This window comes from Heliangelus exortis, chromosome 3 (assembly GCF_036169615.1).
Source record: "Heliangelus exortis chromosome 3, bHelExo1.hap1, whole genome shotgun sequence".
Taxonomy (NCBI): Eukaryota; Metazoa; Chordata; class Aves; order Apodiformes; family Trochilidae; genus Heliangelus; species Heliangelus exortis.
In genome coordinates this window covers 27,304,827-27,325,403 of record NC_092424.1, presented here as the reverse complement: position 1 = coordinate 27,325,403, position 20,577 = coordinate 27,304,827, and the positions used below count along the sequence as shown (strand labels likewise).

At 38.6% G+C, this 20,577-nt stretch overlaps 1 protein-coding gene across 7 annotated transcripts in view; it reads left to right on the top strand.

Moving 5' to 3' along the window:
• Window positions 1-19,461, top strand: part of ENAH (ENAH actin regulator) — a 93,235-nt gene extending 73,774 nt beyond the window's left edge. For 3 of the 7 annotated variants that reach the window (XM_071739775.1, XM_071739774.1, XM_071739776.1), the window contains 9 exons: window positions 616-1,416; window positions 3,193-3,497; window positions 3,760-3,896; window positions 4,312-4,366; window positions 4,666-4,714; window positions 5,315-5,381; window positions 11,904-11,982; window positions 15,086-15,143; window positions 16,219-19,221. In XM_071739775.1, the coding sequence (XP_071595876.1) occupies window positions 616-1,416; window positions 3,193-3,497; window positions 3,760-3,896; window positions 4,312-4,366; window positions 4,666-4,714; window positions 5,315-5,381; window positions 11,904-11,982; window positions 15,086-15,143; window positions 16,219-16,256 (1,589 nt within the window). In that variant the 3' untranslated portion in view covers window positions 16,257-19,221. Of the gene's footprint in view, window positions 1-615; window positions 1,417-3,192; window positions 3,498-3,759; window positions 3,897-4,311; window positions 4,367-4,665; window positions 4,715-5,314; window positions 5,382-11,903; window positions 11,983-15,085; window positions 15,144-16,218 lie in introns of all 7 variants that reach the window. The other 4 variants (XM_071739779.1, XM_071739777.1, XM_071739781.1 and 1 more) reach the window with 3 other exon arrangements.
• Window positions 19,462-20,577: the final 1,116 nt, after the last annotated feature.

The window sequence follows — 20,577 nt, the reverse complement described above, 5'->3', positions numbered from 1 at the left end:
TGAAAGCCTTCTAATTCTGGTAATGCAATGGAACTTTGCAAGTGCTTGGTTGTTCTTTAGTAAGAAACTCAGTTTGCATAAGAAGTCAGCTTAAGGTAGAAGTTAAGGAATACTGGGTAAGAGCTAGTAATTTTAGAGCAGAAGATTTTATTGATAGTTTTATTCCCAGTACATTCAAGTTTGTGATGGAGCTTTTTCTGGGGAAGAGAAAGATACTACTTGCTGCCGATGGTATGAGTTAGTGGAGTTCTGACTAATGTTAAGATCACTACACTTGCTTGCAGTTTGCAATCAAACAAGGAGATAAAAGACTGATTAATCAGCCCTATATGTAATCCATCTCACAGATGGGGTTTGAGAAATCTCACTCTAGAATGTACTTGTAAATTCAAATTTTGGCACAAAAAACGGTTGTTAAAATTTAAAAGCAGCTGTTGATAATATATAAAACTTTCCTAACAGTATTTTTCACTTGTGCCTAATCCTCTGGTACTAACTGTAGTCTACATTTATAGATTTTGTTTGAATGCTGGTTTTTGTTGCTTCATTAGCTCCCTTTTTCTCTTTCTCCTTTTTTTATCCTGTCTTTGCTGCTGCTTTCCATCTTCTGTCCAGCTCCATCTTTCGACAACTCCCCGTATAGCACTCCACTTCCTGAATACTCCAGTTGCCAGCCTCCTTCAGCACCTCCTCCATCATATGCAAAAGCAGTGTCAGCACCAATGTCAGAGGCCACACCGGAGTATGCTGTAGTGACTTCTGCACCACCGACTTCCACTCCCCCTACACCACCTCTAAGGCACTCTGCATCACGTTTTGCTACATCTTTAGGCTCAGCTTTCCACCCTGTTCTTCCCCATTACGCTACGGTTCCTCGTCCACTGAACAGAAGTTCTCGGCCTCCTTCTCCTGTCAATTCCATGGCAACTTTGCCTCCAAATATGAAACCTGTTGCCTGGTCCGCCCCCAGTTTTGCCCCTCTTCCCCCGTCTCCTCCAGTAATGATAAGCAGTCCACCAGGCAAAGCTGCTGGTCCAAGACCTGTTCTCCCAGTGTCAGCTTCTAACACAGTGACCCAAATGTCCACGTCTCCCACAGCTTCTAACGGGCTTCCTGAAAACCTGGCTTATCCAGTTTCTTCACCTTCTACCTCAGGTCCAGCTCTGCCTCCACCGCCTCCCCCCCCTCCACTGCCTTCCTTTCTGCCTCTGTCACTCTGTGGACCTCAAGCTTCTCCTTCTCCCAACTCCCCGAATGCCTCAACTCCCTCATCCAAGCCTAGTGTTCTCCCTTCTCCCTCTGCAGCTACCCCTGCCTCTGTTGAGAACTCTCTAAACTCTGTGCTGGGAGACTCCTCTGCTTCTGAGCCAGTCTTGCAGGCAGCCTCTCAGCCGACTGAACCTACGACCCAGCAGGGTAAGGCTTTCTGTTATTGCTACTAATGCACTAATCAGAAATGCAGTCAAAACTAATCAGTATCAAAGCCCTTAACCACCCTGAGGAGTTGCAGTGATCTTAATACTACAACAAAATGGAAAACTGGGGTAAGGGAAAATTTAAAGCAGAGAAAAGCTGGCTTTCTGTGGCCTGCCGTAAATAAAATTCTGATTTCTTAAGTTCTCACTTGTGAAACAGAGCTTGTTGAATATTTGCTTGGTAAATCTTACACTCTTAATTTATTTGGAACATGGTGTTAATAAACAGCATCATTAGTTTCCAGTGGCAGCCACCATGAATGGACTTACTTGTAGCTTTGGACATGCGAAGGACCTTAAGTGAAGAATAATGTGAATCACTGATACCCTATGTAATTTGAAATTTAGGAAGTAGCATGTAACACCTACAGCATTTGTTTCTGAACAGTGGTTGTATTTTGAGATAGAGCTGTATGTGAACATATAGATGTGCACATAAACATGCAAAGACAGGTCTCCCTATGGTATTCTACCAGTGTAGCTAAACAGACTTTAAAAAAAAAAAAAAAGTTTGGTTAAGCAGGGGTCAGTCTTAAGGAAAACTTTACTAAAATGATAGAAATGTGTTTTACATGGGGGTCACTGCTAGCCAGAGTCCAGCTTTTATATTGTTTTAATAGATTTAAGTCTTTGTAGATAAGTCTACAATAGCTCAGCTACAGGTGTGGGTAGAGGAGTTTCTGGGAGATGAGCAGACCGCAGCTTCATCAACGAAAGTCATGCAGAGTAGATCCTGTTTATACCATTCTCTTGTCTCAGTGAAGGTGTGTGAGCTACTTTGGGAAGGAGTGGAAATAGGATGAATGGCCTCACTTGTATGGAATAAAAAATAAAAGTGGGCACTTGGATGGTGAGTGATACCAAAAGTGTTTAAAAGGCTCCAAGTTTGCACTGTAGTTGCTGGAATAGGAGATGAGGAAGACTCCTGTCTGAAATTCCTACTTGTAGAGGTTGCTCAAGAGGTTGCATAGCATTTTGAGTAGCTTATGGCAAGATGGGTGAGGCAGGAGGCTGATGTGTGTGGCTGTTTTCTTAGTCACAATTTCTTAAACTGTTTCTATAATAAGAGTGATCATCGGAATATGCTTTCTTTAAAACACATCCTGTATTGCGTATCAGTGGGATTTTAAAGCAGTAAAAGAATAGATAAAAAATAGAAAAGCTTGTTAAACTTGTTAAAATGTCAATGTTGTAACTCACTAATTAGTGTCCATATTATTGAAGTTGATCCCTGAAATGTGTTTTAGATGAAAGATTTTTATATAGCTTAGAAATCAGCATTGGAACAAACAGTTTGAGTACTCAGATGTTTGGGTCATGTGTTACTTGCTTGTTAATATAATGAAAAGTCGCTGGTTAGCACCGTTTGAACACAGACTATTGTTCCTACATGGATGCTTGTGTCTTACATGACTACAAAAGCTTTGCCTGTCTCCTGGTTTAAAATTCTTCCTTTTTGCAGCACAGAACCTGATTGGAGGGGTTTTGTGTGTAAATGTCTCTGAAACTGATCTCTCATAGCATACTGTGTCATATTTTTAGTGTATTTAGTGAGAATGCCTGTCTCCTGATGAAACCTGCAATGTTTTCTTGCCTATAAGAGGGTCTCTTAATACTGATATTATACACTGAGCAAAAGAACCAGTATTTCAATGGACATAAGATCTTTCTTTTTGAAATCCTTAATACAGCCTATTTGTTTTGTCTTTGATACTAGGTGTTGTCCAAGGACCACCTGCACCTCCTCCCCCACCCCCATTGCCCCCCGGCCCAGCTCAATCTTCAGTAGCAGCCCCACCTCCTCCTGGCCCACCACCACCACCTCCACTTCCACCTTCAGGGCCACCGCAGCCACCACCACCTCCCCCACTTCCCAGCCAAGTTCCTCCTGTTCCCCTTCCACCTCCTGCTCCCCCGCTCCCCACCTCTGGATTTTCAGTGGGATTCATGTCTGAAGAAAATCGCCCTTTAACTGGACTAGCAGCTGCACTTGCTGGAGCCAAACTTAGGAAAGTCTCACGGGTAAACACATATCTTGTTTGTTTTTCCAGTTCCTGTCTCTAAATTCTGTCTTCCTGAACTGGTTATAATTTGCATTCAAGATTAATAGCAGTATTGAGACTTGTGGGGTAGGCTTAATTCATTATTAAAATCATTAAAGGATGCGCTACCAGTCCATCGTGTTCTTTACATAGTTGTTTCTTTCTCATCTGTGAACTTTGCTTCTTTCACTGTTGCCTATCATTTTATTTGTACATCTACTATTATTTTGCGTGTTACAAAGGGTGAAGACTCCTCCAGTTCAAGTGGAGGAGGAGGCACCAGTGCTTCATCTAAAACAGACAGTAGCCGTGGAAATGGACCACTTCCCTTGGGAGGCAGTGGGTTGATGGAAGAAATGAGTGCCCTGCTGGCCAGGAGGTAAGGAGCTTCTTTCTGATGTGATCCAGCTGCTTAGTCATGGTAGAGGTAGGATTTTGGGTAACTGTTTGCAGCTGGGTAAGGATGAAATAAACCTCAGCTTGCTCGTACAGTTGCTTGGTAAAGATGATAATGTTTTGTGAATAGCTGTTTTTACTTGAGTGTAATTGTGTATTTTTTTCTGTGTAATTCTTAGTGCAACAGTAGGGGAGGGGATACAGACTTCAAGAGGAAAATAATTGCATGGTCCCTTTGGAAGGAGGACTTAGTTCTTTAAAGTATTTTGAAACTGCTTTTTTAAACACAAATTTTCAATGATCTAGTTACCAAGATGTTTGTGTCTTTAATTGCACAAAATAATACTCTTCCATCTTGAAACCATGATGATCTCGGTAACTTTTGTCTCTGCTTATAGAAGAAGAATTGCTGAAAAGGGATCAACAGAACTAGAACAGAAAGAAGATAAAACTGTGAGTTGAGAAATTTTATCTACTTCACATAATTCAGTAGTAGATTATGAGAAAAGTTCTAATTGTATATGAGATTATTTATGCCATACTGTATATGTACACATACCTAACCAGTATTTTGTGAAGTGCATTGTGCTTGCATGTCTACATAAAATTGAGCAGAAACATTTAAATCTACGTAGAAAGTGAAATATTTAAACATTTGATTAAGCTGATAGATTCACAACAGTCAAAGGTGTTTTGTTTTTCTTTTTTTTTCTTCCTTCCCCCCTTCTCCCTCCACCCTCCCTTTTAATCAGGAAGAATCAGAGTCTTCAACTTCTAAGGTTTCTTCAACAAGCACACCTGGTAAGTTGCACAGGTTTGTGAACTGTAACTCTACAGCACTAAAAGCTAATGACAGATCTCAGTTGTGCTCAATATTGGAGCCCACCTCTTCTCCCATAATTAGAGCCTGGCATTTTGCTGCAAAATAGGTCTTGGTTCAGAAATGTTTCAGAAGATGACAGACAAAAAGAACATCTGGTGGAACACTGCGCTTGGTGTAGGGTCTTCCTGTGTTGAACTTACAAGGCTGATGCATGGAAAGTAGTTGGTAGTGAATGTGAAAGCAAATTGACTCAGTCACTGCAGGATGGAAGCTGGGACAGGATTTTGTCTCCTTCAGGGCACCTGTCCAAGAATATTAGGGTCAGACAGAAAAGCTTGCCACTTCCAGGTAGAAGATTCCCTCACATGCAAGAGTCTTTAAATGGTACTATGGCTAAAAGTAAGATTTGTACAAAAGGAGATAGCTCAATATGAAAGGACTAATTCAATGCAGTAAACAACCCCAAAAAACAACTCAAAAGAAAGAGACTAAAGTTGCCAGGTACTAGAAGTTTCCTCACTTAAACTACACAACAAATGTAAAAAGTCTGTTTTAAATCTTCTCACTGTATTTTCCAGAACTAACAAGAAAGCCTTGGGAAAGAACAAATACAGTGAATGGAAGCAAGTCACCTGTTATCTCCAGGTACTCCCATCTGTACAAGCTATCTTTCCCTTATGTTTGCTGTTGTTGCTCATACTATTAAAGATTCTGGACTAAAATAGCAAAAATTACCTTGATAGTATTAAAGCAAAATGTATGGGTTTAAAATTAGAGCTGAGAAACTGCTTTGGGCAGTTTTGATTAAGAGTTGCTTTTGGGGAATGCTAGTAAGTGAAATTTTTTACAGTAAAGTCAAAAATAAAAACCCAGAAAGATTCTGTAATACTTGCTGGTGTATGGCTTCAGTTATTAAGGTGCCTACAGCAATGTTTAGTTCATTCTATGTCTTCAAAATTTAAAGTCTGAAATTTTCTGCAAGGAAAAACCACCTTCAGTGCTGTGATTTATACATCAGTAGTAAAACTAGAAAATAGGTTTTCTCCTTTCTGCTTCTCTGCTAGTTACATAATGTTTACCTGGATATTTGAGTCATTTTGGTAAGACTTGGTAAGCCATTTGATAAGATTCTGTGTCAATCTTTAGCAGCTGTCTCATACCAATCCAAGGATGTCTATCCTAAAGAAGTGCTGAAATATTATACATCCTTCATTAATCAAACTTTGGTAACTTGTCAGCTGGAACTTTGGTAGGCAGTAAGCATTTCAGTGGTACAAAAGAGTGAAATGGCTGCTTTAGCAATTTTTAAAAAGGTATATTTATTTGCCATTTACGTTGATCAAAAGGCTTGTCCTTAGAACCATAGACTGGCTAGGGTTGGAAGGGACCGTAAAGATCATCTAGTTCCAGCCTATGGACACCTCCCACTGGACCAGGTTGCTCAAGGCCCCATCCAGCCTGGCCTTAAACACCTCCAGGGAGGGGACAGCCACAACTTTCTTGGGCAACCTGTGTCAGTGTCTCACCACCCTCACAGGAAAGAATTTTTTTCCTAATGTCTAACAAAAATCTCCCCTCTTCAAGTTTTAAACCATTTCCCCTTGTCCTCTGGCTACACCTGCATAAAAAGCCCTACCCCAGCTTTCTTGAAGGCCCCCTTCAGATATTGGAAAGCTGCTACCAGGTCACCTTGGAGCCTCCTCTTCTCTGGGCTGAACAACCTCATCACCCTCAGCCTGTCTGCACAGGGGAGGTGCTCCAGCCCTCTGATCGTTTTAGTGGCTCTCCTCCATACATGTTCAAGGAGCTCTGTGTCCTTCATTTCAGAATTTCTGTATATTCTGCATAAGAGGTTAAAGGATTCTGACCTGCTAGAATTGACAAATTTACCTGAATTTCTTGAAAAAAACTGAGAGAACATGTTAAACTTGAAAGCTGTGTTTGAAATTATCTGAAATCTTCTTTAAATTTGGCCTGTTGGAAATAGCTACACAAGATTTGGTGACTAGAGAAGAAAGAACAATTACTCTCTAAGGCATTACTTGCCAAGGTTGCCATCAAGGTCTTCAATTCTGAAATGCAGCACTAGTGCTGTCAGCCTGTATAAGTCTCCTTGTCCATCTTTCAGAAGTTTACCAAGTCCAGGAGCTTAAAAACGTCTGCAGCCTTGAATCTGCTTGCTTGCTTTGCTTTTTGCCAAAAAGCAGAAAACACTGGTGGTGATGTCCTCTCTGCTACACTGTCAGTGTGACAAAATTCTGCTTGACTTTTCCTCTTGACTTCTTCCTAGCCTGCTTCCCCCTCACCCCCAAGGAGGTCTTACCTGCTTTGACAGAGGTCTATTGTTTTCAAGCAGATTGAGGAATCAATACATAGCAGTGAGGAACTTACCACGGAAATAATTTGTGTAAGGAATGTTAGTGTGGTTTAGATTTCGTATTAAAACTATTGCTGATCTGGGCCTTTGGTTATAGGTACCCTATGTATAAGCAAGTGAAGAAAGGAAAGTGAAGGGATTTAATAAATAGAGCAACTTTCCATATCAGGCTCCTTTGGGAGTGTGTCTGGGATACCCTGAAGTGTTCACTCTACCTCGTTCTACAGCTGTAGCTTCTTGAGAACTGTTTTATGCATCCTGTTTCTTTGATCTCATTCCAGCTGGTGAAATTCAGAGCTTACCAACATTCATTTAGGAATGTTTTCTGAACTAGAGAAGTGCAGAGGAGTTTTCTCTTCAGATGTATTGAGAAAATCTGTCAAGCTTTTGCCTTCAGTCTTCTAATGGAAAATGTTGATAGAATTCAGCTTAATGAGGGTCTTACTGGGTGTATACTCTAAAAGTACTTCTAAAATAAGAATTCTGTGTTTATCAGTATTATTTTACAGTGCTGTCATAACTGTTGGAAGGTGTCATAGCATATGTTTTAAGACTGTGCGTGCAGTATTCTAGTCAGTGGTAGTGTTTGCCCTGCCAGGATGAGAAAGATTGCATGGACTGAGAAAGAAAAGATATTGGTAGAAGTCTCTCTTGAATATTCTTGCATTTTGCTCAATTCTCTACAGTTGCCAAGCCCATTTGAGCAAGCAGCTTGTTAAAGTAACTGTCTTTGAGTGAGTTAATCAAAGGGTGCTGCTATTTGAAACACTGATACCATGTTTGACAAAAGGGGATATCTTTCACCTGTTAAGGCTTGACAGCCTGCTTCTGACCTCTGCAGATAGGATGTGAGTAATTTACAAGGATTGAATAAAGCATACCTAAGAAACTAGCAAGTAAGAAAAATTTCAGAGTGCCCAAACAGTTGGAAAGTTAAGGAGTTGTTATGCAGAAAGAACATTCTTAGTCTTTTAAACTGACCAGTATCCTGTTTAAAATCAAACCTTTCTTTTTTTTTATAACAGACTTTGAAAAGACTTAAGCAATGTGCTTTTAGTAGTCCCGGAAACATTCAAGCAGAGCTCTTGGAACATAACTAGTGAAACCCCATGGTATTATAGGTGCTAAAACTGAACAAAATTAAGAACTATTATAGCTTGTTAAGGCAGTGTTTCTCCCCTTCATAGACGGGAATCTCCATGGAAAAATCTGCTTGCTTCTGAAAACATGTTCTATGATTCATTGAACAGGTATCATCCTGTTGGGGTTTGAGACTTTGTAATAACCATTTGACCAGTGCAGGGTTGAACTTTTTGTACACAGATTAATAATCACCACAGGTATGACCAGGTTTCTCTTCACATTTTGTTTATTGAGTTGAGTTTATTTTTGGACTAAAAATTTGGACTAAAAGCAGTTGGTGTCAGGAATAAATTGAGATGTCTTAGGAAGCAGCTATGATTTCATAATAAACACTGTCAGTTGCCACCTGCGGAGGTACCAATTCCTGTTGGATACATCAGGATTTGGTGAACCATTTACAGTGTTTTGAAAAGCAGTTAAAAAATGTAAATTTAGATACATGGGAACAGAAATTAATTTTCCAGAAGAATTTTCACATCTGCTTTTTGCTAATTAAGTGGAGATAACAAATAGATTTTGCCTGACTTAAAAATCAGAAAGAAATCAGTTTTACTCACTAATGGTACTCACACAGCTATTGAAAAGCTTTGGGTTTTTTGAGCTCATCTATAAACTTGTTACAGAGCCCCTCAGAATCACTGAGTCAAATTCCAACTTTATTTTTCATGAAGGCCCTCAATGTGGTATCTGGTTAATCTTTTGTACAAAAATTTCCCCTTTTAGCTGCTCATCTTAGGTGGTGTATTCTGCATGTTGGCATGAATAAAATCTTCTTGCATGCTTGATTTAAGGTTTTAGGGACTACTGAGATTGCCTAACAGGCAATGCTATGAAAAACCACACAGGAGACCTCTTTAGTCATCTAAGGATTGAATAGTGGGGTGATTTATTCAGTAAATTTCCATAGGTAATATTTTTTCTTAATGGCAAGTGGATTCACCATTAATCTTTCTTCTGAGCTAGTTAAAGAAGGAAAAATAGGATAATCTGGGGGGAGGAAAGACAGCTAGATTTGCCTCAGATTAGAAATTATCTAGTCTACAAGTCACTTTTATATTTGACCAAAGAGTGTTTTGCATTTCAGAAAGCAAATGTGGGACATATTCTTACGACTGAATGGTAGGGTTTATAAACCTGTTGAGGTTTTTGACAGGCTGCTGGGGTATATGTAGTATATGATTCATAGAGCTGTCTTATTATTCTAAAGATATGAAACAAAACAAATATGAGGTCATCTGTGGAGGGCTCTTCTCTAAAGCCATTCATTAAAATAAAAAAAAGCTGTAAGTAAGTTTATTAAAATGTTAAAGTATATTGTTTGGGCATCAAGGCATGTAGGTATCTATCAAGGCAATAGGTATCTATTATCAACTGCCAGGAGTTGCATTTGAGAAGACATTTAATTCTTTTTCCAGTCACACTGGGTAAATGCTGTAGTGTATGAGAACAAAGCAATAGTCGGGGAAATAATGAGAAATTATGGAGAACCTAAAAAACTGGTGCCATTCTGCTTGGAGTAAGTCAGTGTCACAGTTTGAGATGTAAACTGCAAACACTTTACATATCAGATATGTGATGAAGCAGCAGTTGCCAAAGATCTCATATTGATGAATGTTTTTGAGAAAGGAATTTTTTCATAATGCACTAAGCACTATTGATATCTAAAGGGTTCTATAAAAGATCCCAAACTGTGGTTGTCTTCGTAGCAGTAGCACGCACCGTTTTACCAGATGAATTCTATTTTCCATCTTCTTCCTCTATCAAGTTACTGAATATTTCATCTTTTGTCTTACTTACTGGTGGATCATGTATTAATTTTGCTGTGTTTCAAGCAATAATAATGTTAGGACTTTCTCTCTTGCATTTAAATTTCATTTAACTAGCTGCAGATGTAACAATTGAGTATTGTGATCTCAAGTGAACAGCTGAGCTGATGTAAAATCACTGGGTGTTCCTACACTTCTCTGCCTTGATGCGAAGTTTAGCAGCAAAGGGGCAGTTACCCATCCCCTTCTGTTGACTGTGTATTGTCTGGTTAACTGCTGGCAGTTTTTTCCTAAATGTTTGCCACTGAACTAAACTTGTCAGTACATATAAATAATTATGAAGCATTTTAAAAAGCAGCCAAATCCGCCTGCACTGGTTTTATTGCCTTCGTTTATTATTCTTTTTCTTCTTCAGCTTTTCTGTGCTAGCTAAACTAAAAATACATAAATAAAATTAAAAAAAAATAAAGCAATGGATGTGCTGCTTGTGTCCCTCAAACATTCTGCTTTATTCTGAAAATAAGTAAACAAGCATTTTTATACATATATAATAAACATTTTATATGTATTTGTGAGAAGATGAAGTGCAGAACCATGCCTTTCCTTCTGGCTTGCCTTTTTTTTTTCCTGGCTACTTTCCATCCTAATAAATAGGGTAGTGAATCCAGGAAAAAAAATATTAATTCCTTCTGTATAAGAATTTTGCTGTGAAACAATGAGTTTAGGCCAGGCTTTTTTGTTCAGTGGTGTCGTATGTCCACATACAGGGATAATGAAATAGACCCATCTTAGTCTACTGATATCCTTTCCTTCCTCAATGATGGCATACTGTGATAACTCTAAACACTGGGGAAACCTTGACATGAACTGTCAGTAATTCTATCAAATAGTTCTGGCTTAACATTTTACAGAGCACTGTAGAGGGAATGGTAGCTAAGATTTAAAAAGTAATTAAGCACAGAGGAACATTCTTCCCCTCTTTGTCCCACTCCACCTATTCCTCTCTCCCTCCCTCCCTGCTTTGGAGAACCATTTCTGTATTTCTGCTGTTAGCATCTAGGTTCTGTCTCTGCTCATGTGCAAAACCGTGTGGAAGCACAGTAAGTACATGAGTCTGAGACATTTTATGAACACAAGGCATCCAAAAAGAGAAGCGAGAAGGTAGAAAACCTCCTTCTTCTGGAATGTATGTTAAAAATGCAAGATAATATTGGTAAGCAGGGTTTCAATGTCTTAGGAGAGTGCTACGTAAGCAAACATTGAACATGACGTAGTACAAAACAGCAGAACTTCCTCTCAAGTATTATCTTACAAATTTTGCTGCTGTTATAACATTTGCTTTCAGTAGTTTTAGAAAGCAATTGATGGAATAATTTCATTTGAAAGGAAGATAGATAAGGTTGCCCAGTTTGTCCTGTTAAATGTTGAAAATCTGCTTCACACAGCATTCATACAGGTGCAATATTAAGATGTAGTCAGTAGTTAATGGGAATATTTCTTTGAAAGAGCCTTTTTTTAAATAAGCAAGCAGATGAAAAGGGAGAAGAGAAAATATTTGACATTTGAAGGACCTGAACTTTTCATGCCTATTATGAAAAAGTCAGAAAACCATGGACATTGAAATCTGTCTGCTTGTTATAAAGTTCTTTTTATGACCTAGTAACTCATATTCATATAGTATTTCCAGTATGTGGAAAATGTTCTTGGTTGTTGCTTTCTATTTTGTGTCTGCCTGACTTTCCCTCTCCTTCTCCCCAACATTTTTTTCATTCTGATTCTTTACTATGTTTTTAATGAATGTTAGCAAGTTTAAGGGGAAGTCTTGTGTAACCTGTAATAGTGAGCGACCAGTAATTCGTGGATGTATTTTTTGTACTGCAGACCAAAATCTACAGCAACCGGGCAACCCAGTGCCAATGGAGTACAGTCAGAAGGTCTAGACTATGACAGATTGAAGCAGGTATGTGTATAAGGCTTGGAATAGAAAACTTGACCAAGAATTTGAAACTCTCCAATACCAGTTTTTAACTGCCTTGTTAACTGGTTTCAAACTTAAATAATGATTTATTAATTATTAGTCACTATTTTTCTCCAGCTGTGTTTCAGTGTGTTTTAGGAGCTGTAACTGTAGGATGGTGGCTTACACGGCCATCACTTTACTTTCTCTCAGAGTCATGTTCTGCTTTTGCATTAGACAGCACACACAAGATGCTGTTAATGCTATGGGTGGAACTTGCTTGCCTGGAAAACCTTTCCTTCTTTTCTCCTCTCTACCAAAACAAGTAAACAAGCAAATAACAAACCCTCAGAACAGTGCTGCCAGAACAAGTATCACCATGTTTTGTGTCTGATGTGAGAACCCATGGTAGTGAAAGAACATCCAGTGATACTATCCTTTGTGTAGCTATTCTGGCTAAGAGCAGAAGAAAGTCTTGTTGGGAAGAAGGTGGCAACTGCCTGTTGTTAGATCAGAAGATGATGTGGGATTCTTTGGAAATGTTTTGGTAACAGTTAACTGTAGGTGGTAAGTCTTTGTTAAATACACTTGCCTAAGATGGACCTGTCCAACCAGAGTTTTGGCAGGAGATCTCTTGTGACCTGACTGAAGAGGGGAGCAATCAGTTAAAAGCATTAGTCATGTATAGATTGAGCAGATGTTCCACACTCTAAGAACAGGAACCCCTAGAGGAGCATGTGGGTTGTAAGGTTCCTCTGACTGCTGAGAAGTCTCCTGCTTCTAAGGTGGCCCTAAGATGGTAATCTTTGCTGTCACTAGTAAGTGCTTTCTGTGCAGATGTCCTTTTGAGAGCAGTTGTTGCTGGGGCACTGGGCTGATGCTGACCCCAGTAGACTTTTTTAACACTTTTGGTGTTGCTCATGTGCAAGAGCCCCATTGCATAGTTTTGCCCTGTTGTACTTCATGATGCACCTAGTAACTTGTAGGGCCTTTGGGAACAGTGAGGCTAACGTGCAGCAAGGAAGCCTGATTCACAATGGTGAGCAGTATTTCAGCATGGTATTCCTAGTGTAAGCAACAGGCTTGAAGAGGGGTGATACAGTGCAGTAGCTGGCCTGCTTGGTGGCTTGCTGAGTGAGGCTTGAGCAAAAGCAGTAGTGAGCTTTCTCAGGACCATTCTGAGTTTTCTGGTATGGGGAGTTATGTTTCAGGTCTTGGTACTGTTTTTTGGCCACATGTCCATGCTGAGCTGGTGGAAGCCAGCAGTGGAGCATGTTGAGATGGTGCTGAGCTGCAGTTGTGGGTGTGATCTGCCTCTTTTCCAGGCTCTGCTAAAGTCAGATCTCTGCATATGAGATAGGGAAAGTGATATGCATGCAGTTGTCTGGGGGCTCTACATTGAGGGATCTGTAGAGCAGTGGTAAGTTGTACTGTGGGTGGTTTCCAGACTTCAAAAGTTCACAGGGTGATTGTTTTGTAGGGCTACAGTGGTGGTGTTGATGGCAGTGTTTTTTAGAAGGGGTGTGAATTGTGGAGTTGGAGTTGAGGGATCTTCCTCAAGTGGTGTTTGGATCAATGATCTGGTCCTTGACTCACTAGGGAGGTTCTAGAGTGAATTCCCACTTGGTGAATGGGTCTAGAGCAGGATCTGGATTGGCCACTGGATCTAGATAGGGTGCTCATTTCTGTTTGTTCTAGAGTGGGTTCTGGCTCAGTCAGTGGGCCATGGGGGTTTGTTCTAGAATCTAGTTCAAGGGATACTCCCATTTTATCATCTCCCTAGGATTTGTGGTTCTCTTGCTAACAGCTTCCATGAAATGCTGTTGATGATAGAGGTCTGACTCTGGAGGTTGTTGGGTTTTTTAACTTTTTTTTCTGGAGTGATTTTTTTTTTTTTTTTCTTCTCTGTGGCTCTTTCAAGTTGAAGACATACAGAGAATGGGGATTCTATCATCCCATAAAGCCCAGCACTCCCAGGTTTCCAGCATGCTGCCTCTATTAAGATTCTTTTCTCTGGAGGACAAATAGTCTCACACTCTTTCTACTGCACATATGGGAAGCTCTTTCTTGCTACAGCCCTTCCCAGCAATTGGTGGCCACTCTTCTGCTCCAAGGCTTTTGGCTGCTTGTCCAAAAGTCTCAGCTAAGACTTGGCAAATGAGGAGACCTACCTTGGCAGCTTTGGCACATGCTCTTACACCAGGAATGACTTCAGGCAGGGAAGGTGTGTCCATGTGTGTCTTCCACCAGCAGCTTGTAAAGGACTCAGTAAGTCTAGAACACACTAGAATAATTAACTGCACACTCGTTGCGAACAGGATGCTAACTCAAAGCTGAAAAAGAAACATCTGGAATCTTGTGGATTAATTTCCTGCTAACTACAGATTTGGCCAGAAGGTGACTGTCTCCTCTGCAGAAACAGACACTACCTCCCACTCTGCTGCTAAAAACATTGTCACCAAATAACCAGTTAAAATCACTTTCGATGAAAGGATGGAGAAAACAGCAGGTGGAGGATGGCATTCCACTCTGTCACCTTCATTCCCTCAAATTACACTTGTCAACTGAGAGTACCTTAATAAATTGATCCCCCCCTTTTTTTCCTCTTAATATTTTCTTTGGCTAGAAGTTTTTAGTTAGCTACTTTTTTTTCTGCATTCCACATCACATTTCATCTATAGCAAGGCTTTCTTATTTTAAATGAATGTTCCAAGGTTTTTATGTTGTGGGGTTTTTGTTTGGTTTGGGGTTGTTGTTGGGTTTTTTGTGTGTTTGGGAGGGTGTTTGGTTATGTTTTTTTTAAATTTTTTTACCAATTACATTAGTGTAATAATCTAACCCTCTCATAATTTGTACAGGAATCAACTTATAGGAATTATAGGAAGGTTTTTTCCTTCATTGTACCTGCAGTAAGAATGTTTTAGGGATGGTTTAGATTTGAGGAATTAACTTGGAAGATAAAGGCTGGATTATGCATTTCAGAAGGGTTTAAAATTGGTGAAAGGTTGGAAGACTTGTGGATTTCTCTCACCAGGAAATTACAGGTGGTGAGACTAATCTGTTCATGTTGCAAAACTGATCTAATTTCTATGCTCTGACACCACAGGACATTTTAGATGAAATGAGGAAGGAGTTAACGAAATTAAAGGAAGAACTCATTGATGGTAGGTATCAATGTGTCTGCTGCTGTTGTTCACTCTTAAGAGTAAGTAGCTACAGGTACATGACTATGTAAATTTTGGGTTTAGCCTGAGAGTTAGTAAGAGCAGCTTTGTTGTTACTCTGGTGGTATACAGTTATTTTTGCCAGACCTATTTGTATTGATATGCTTGTATGTTTTCTTTCTTGTGCTTTTTATTTTAATAGCACAATGACACCAAGTAGTGTCTGTTAAAAGTGCTGGGAGGTATGCTGCATTTGAATTGGTTGCAGCTACCCTTGTATCATCAGTGGCAGGTGGGTTTATTTTAAAATAATCCAGAGCTGCTGAGGTACATATTTCAAAACTGGCTTTATTCAGACTAGGATTGTACTTCCAACTTTGGTTTGTGATATAACAGTCAAATGAAAAATTCTTACAATTCTCATTTTTCTTTTAACTGAAGATATTTTCCTAGGTAGTCTTCTGTTGTAAATGGAAATTATTGAGAAGGAATAATTGTAAACATCCACCAGTCAAGAAGCAAATTAAACTCTGTTTTACTATCTTGATGTGCATGGGTTTTTTTTGCTTTGTGGAAACTGCCAATATTAAGTATTTAAACTGATACGATTATTGGTAAAATATCAGATGTCATAAACTGATGTTGTAGAAAGAGCTGGCTGGTTTTGGGCTACAGAGAATGTTATGCTTTTCCTTCTGCTGTGCTTCAGTTTTGACTGTGCTGTATCCTGAAGCCTTTTAGAACAATATGATGCAAACAAGGCAGCACCCCGAGGCTGCTCTTAAACAAAATTTTAAAAAGAAATTAACTGACACATACACTCCTGGGTAAATTCAGTGGTGTAGTGATTGTCATCAGGTAAGATAGTAGACTTGCTGGAGATGAAGAACTGAAAAAGAAGATGTTAAATATTTGTACAGTAGGAAAAAGGGTAATCCATGGTTGAGAGTGACACTTGTTTGAAGCCACATAAAGTTGTCGTGTGTATAGGTTAAGACTGTTGGGGCAGGGCTCAGTTGTGTATTCTTGCTTTCAATTATTTGACTTGCTAACTTTTCTGTCTTTCTTTCTTTAGCTATCAGGCAGGAACTCAGCAAGTCGAATGCTGCATAGAGAGACTGGTACTAAGCTGATGTGACTCTTTTAACTTGGTATAAATCTGACTACGTTTTGTGAGCTGTTAGAAGAAAATGGAGACAGACACTTGGAAGGAGGGAGGAAGAACCTATTCTGAAAAGCTTCAGACACATCACTCTGGTGATATGTTATTTCCCTCCTAGTTTGCAGCTTTTTTTCTGACCTTTACAGCAGGGTGGAAAAGACTTAAAGTTACTGTAATGAGTATGCAGAAATTCCTACACCTATCAGACAAGATCACAGTGCTTTGAAGTCTACTCATGTCAAGATAAAATTGCACGCTTCAAAATTTGTTGTTAAGACAAAAAACAAGGAAAAGCTTGGGAAGGCTTTTCAGAGAGGTTTTCCTTATTAATGAAGGAGTGAGCAAGTTAATACTGTTGTACTTCAGATGTATCTCAGGTTTGTCTTCCTATCATATCTGATATTTCCATGAATAATTTAAAAGATCAGATGTATAGAAGTTCAGTTCACAAAACATGGAACAATTAAATGCATGGTTTTAAAGGGCAATATTTATAAGTGAATGACCTAGACATTGACAACCTATCAAGATTTTGGAATTTTATGGTAGGAAGCCTCTCTAGTTAGCCTTCATGCAATTTTATAGGAAAATTTAAAAAGCAAATACAGTCCAGAGGTTGAAGATGTAGATGCCTTCCTACATTGTTCCTATGCTTTACCAAATCTAAGACTTCTACATAATGCGAATCAACAGTCAAATGTAAATTATTAGTATGTTGTAGTTTTGCAGTAGATTTGGGGTTTTTTTTTAGATTTATGCATGTGGACATTTTTGTAACGTAACACAACACAGCCAGCTTTTTAATTAAAAGAAAAATTGCATGTCACTAAGTAGCCTTTTCATTTGTAAGGCTTAATTTATGCCCAGAGAGATGTGGGATGAGAGGGAGGAGGAAGGTGACACATTTTTATTACTTTCTACTCTTTTTCTTCATCTTACATGCATGTGTAATAATGAGGAAAATGTAACTTTTATCAGTAACCATGTTAATGGAACCAGGTACTTAATCCTTTTGTATCTTTTTTTCAGTTTTCTATTTGAAATCCATTAATACTTCCATAATGGTTCTGAAACTCCCATGTGAACCTAACTCATGTCTCGGTGAGAGAACAAACATGTAGGCATCTGAATTACTGAGGATGCATCTGTGTGTGTGTGTTGTCCTTTACCTTTTTGCTGTGACCCTTTGCTTCACTCTTTTCTGAGACTACTTTTTTTGATTGTTAAATGAAACAGGACAGCAGCTTGTTATCTTAGAATGATGGAGCATCAGGCCACAGTAAATGTCCCCTTCTAATTAATCTGCCAGTCTTCTCCCCGAAAAAACCCAGAGCTCCACAGGACCCAAACCCTGCAAAACAGCAAATAGTATGCATTGGTTTCAGTCAATAAGTTGAGAATCAATTCTAAGAGAGATTATATTTTTCTTTTTTCCAGAATTTTCAGGTTTTATGCTTGTACTTTTTTATTTTTATAATTTTTATGAATGTGATACAGTCCAATGGAATCGAAATTCTGTGAATTGGATCTGCAGTGCTTTGGACAAAGAACACAGAGAAAAATCTTCCCTTTTCCTTTGCATGGGCAATTTTTCTGAGCTGTAACAGTGCCATGTTTGCTTTGTGATCTGTGCTGATCCAGAAGAAACATTTACTTACAACTTTTGGGAGATTAATGTTTCAGCTTAAAAATATATGCAGCTCCATTCCTAGCACAAATGCTTTCAATAACACACTGTCTTGAGTGCTGAACACCAAAGCGAAACAGCATTTACAGCTTTGAGAAGGCTTCAAGTGGGAATTTTTTCTCCAATTCAAGCATTTCCTATTTCTATAGATTCATGTAAGTTCATTCTAAGAGAATATTACAGTGGAAATATTGCCTATCTCCATTTATTAACATTATTTTAATAAATATAAGAAAAACAGACACTTTTCTACATGCATTTATTGACGGCATTAAAAAAAAATCCATAGTAAGCTTATCAAGTACTTTTTTTCTCAAAAGAAGAGGAGGCAGTTTCATCTTCGTTGATGCAACTTTCTGTTTTACATGGACTTTCTGAGCATTAAGGAAGTTTACCCGTGACAGAAATCATGTTTGATTTGTTTCTAGGAGAGTTCAGGAGTAGCATAGTGTAGTAGCATGAATGGGTATAAGTGGTCCAAAATCTAAGGCTGAAGTACCAGATTGAGCAAGGAACTGGTTTATGCACTGAACGTTTTGTGCCTTGGTCTACAGTTAACATGATTTCTGTTTAAAGAAAAAGAAACAGATGTTGGTTTTTGTGCTGCTTCTATGTACTCGTTTTCTGTAACCCCAACGCCAAATTTATTCTTCCCAGAAAATCAAATTGAAGACTACTGTAGACATTTCCTGTCCTACTGATAGTTGCACCGTTTCCAGAGATTTCAGTATTGAAAATGAACTGCAGAAGCTAAGATTATTTTGCTTACTGCTAACTAAGTTCTTTAAAAAAAAACGTATTGTGGTGGTTCTGTGCTTTTGTACAATGGATGTCTTAAACTGAGGGCAGTTTAAGGGATCTTTCCTAATGCCAGGAAGGCATTGCTTTCCTCAACACTGTGATCTGACCTGTGATAAAGCTGTACTATAGAAAAGTGGCTACCAAGTCAACTACAAATCAACTGAATGTAAAAATCTTAGTGCTGGTGCTGAAATCTCTTAGATAGTCATAATGATTTCTCATCCATTGTTTTAAAAAGTTATTGAACATGAAGTGTCAATCAAAGACTGACAATGATCACTGATGAATGTTGACTTTTCATGCACTTAGGTTTACTTTTTTTAGTTTCTCAGTTCATTTTCTGCTATTTTTATCATATTGTGTCATTTTCAATTTCCTACATGCTAACGTTTTGTTTGAGAGAATGAAATAAAATTGCAATATATACACATTGCCACCATTTATTTCTGGAACTTCATATAAGACTTTGAGGTTTACTGCTCAAATTCTCAATTTTTAATGACAGGTCATTCCTTAGTCCTTGATTTCACCCCTCCATTCTGTTTTTCCACCAGAAGATTCAGTACAGAAAAGTGAAGACTCACCTTACAAAGAATGTAACTGCAGGGACTGTGTAAAGTTCTTGAATGGTAACTGCTGTACATAAATTAAAATTCTTTTTAAATGTATGATTTGATCTACATTCTTACATGGTGTACACTTTGGCCTCTGTATCCACAGAGAACTTGGAAAGGAAGGGGAGGAGGAAAGACCAAGAGCAAAATAATTACTGTTAGTCTGATTTTTTCACTTGTTGCTTTTGTGTTTATCATTTATTTTCAATACTGTTAATAAAGAAAAACATACCATGAAAGGTGAACATAGCTGTCTGTACACCAAAGACAGTTTTGCTCATTTTGTCTTAAGGCCAGATATTGAGTGTAGCTGCTCAGATGTCCTTGACTTGGCATTCTGACAGCTGTACCTCTCTGCTGATTCTTTTTGGTTCAGAGAGATAATAGGATAATCCTGCTTTGGCAAACCACTGGTGTCAGAGCCAATTTTGGCACCAATCTTAAAGAGTTATAAAAGATTTTTTTAAATAAAACTATTATCACTAGTTTCAAAAGTGGTCAGCTATCATTGGGGTAGTGTTTAGCCAACAACTGTAAAAATTTACTATTTAAATTTCTGAAAAGTGTTCTGAAAATGATTCAAGTAGCCTCTGTTCCAGTGCTAAATACACTTAAGCTTGCAAAACCAAGAGAAAGTAGGTGAACAAGACTGGGCTGATGGGGAGCAAGGAAGAGGTTTTCAGAAGTGATTGTAGCCAAAAATTAACAATTCTTTGGGGAACTGTAAAGTTTCCTGAATCTAAGGTTATCACTAGCTGGGAGGTGGGATGTGATACAGAGCAAGTCAAAAGGGAAGGAGTCAGTGATTTCAATCAATCTGGGACCACTGTGAGACAAAAAAAAATGGTTTGCTTTTAAGGGTGATTTCCAAGTGTGGAATTGCTGAGGATTATTTATTGTTCAGTTGCATCCATCTAGGAGTCTTAATAAAGAGAGAAAGTTTGTTAAATCAACTGTCATAATATGTATTTTTTTTCACATTGAAAAGACTTTTTCTTTCTTAGCCCATATAGATGCCTGATGGGAGTTTGATATGTCACGCTAGGAAATCTGTTCAAGCTGATTTGAGTTTATAATCTGAATTTTTAAAAAGTGTTAATAGAACTTGGCATAATTATCCAAAATATGGAAAAAGAGGTCTGTCTCTAGATGTTGGAAGAGCTCAGCAAA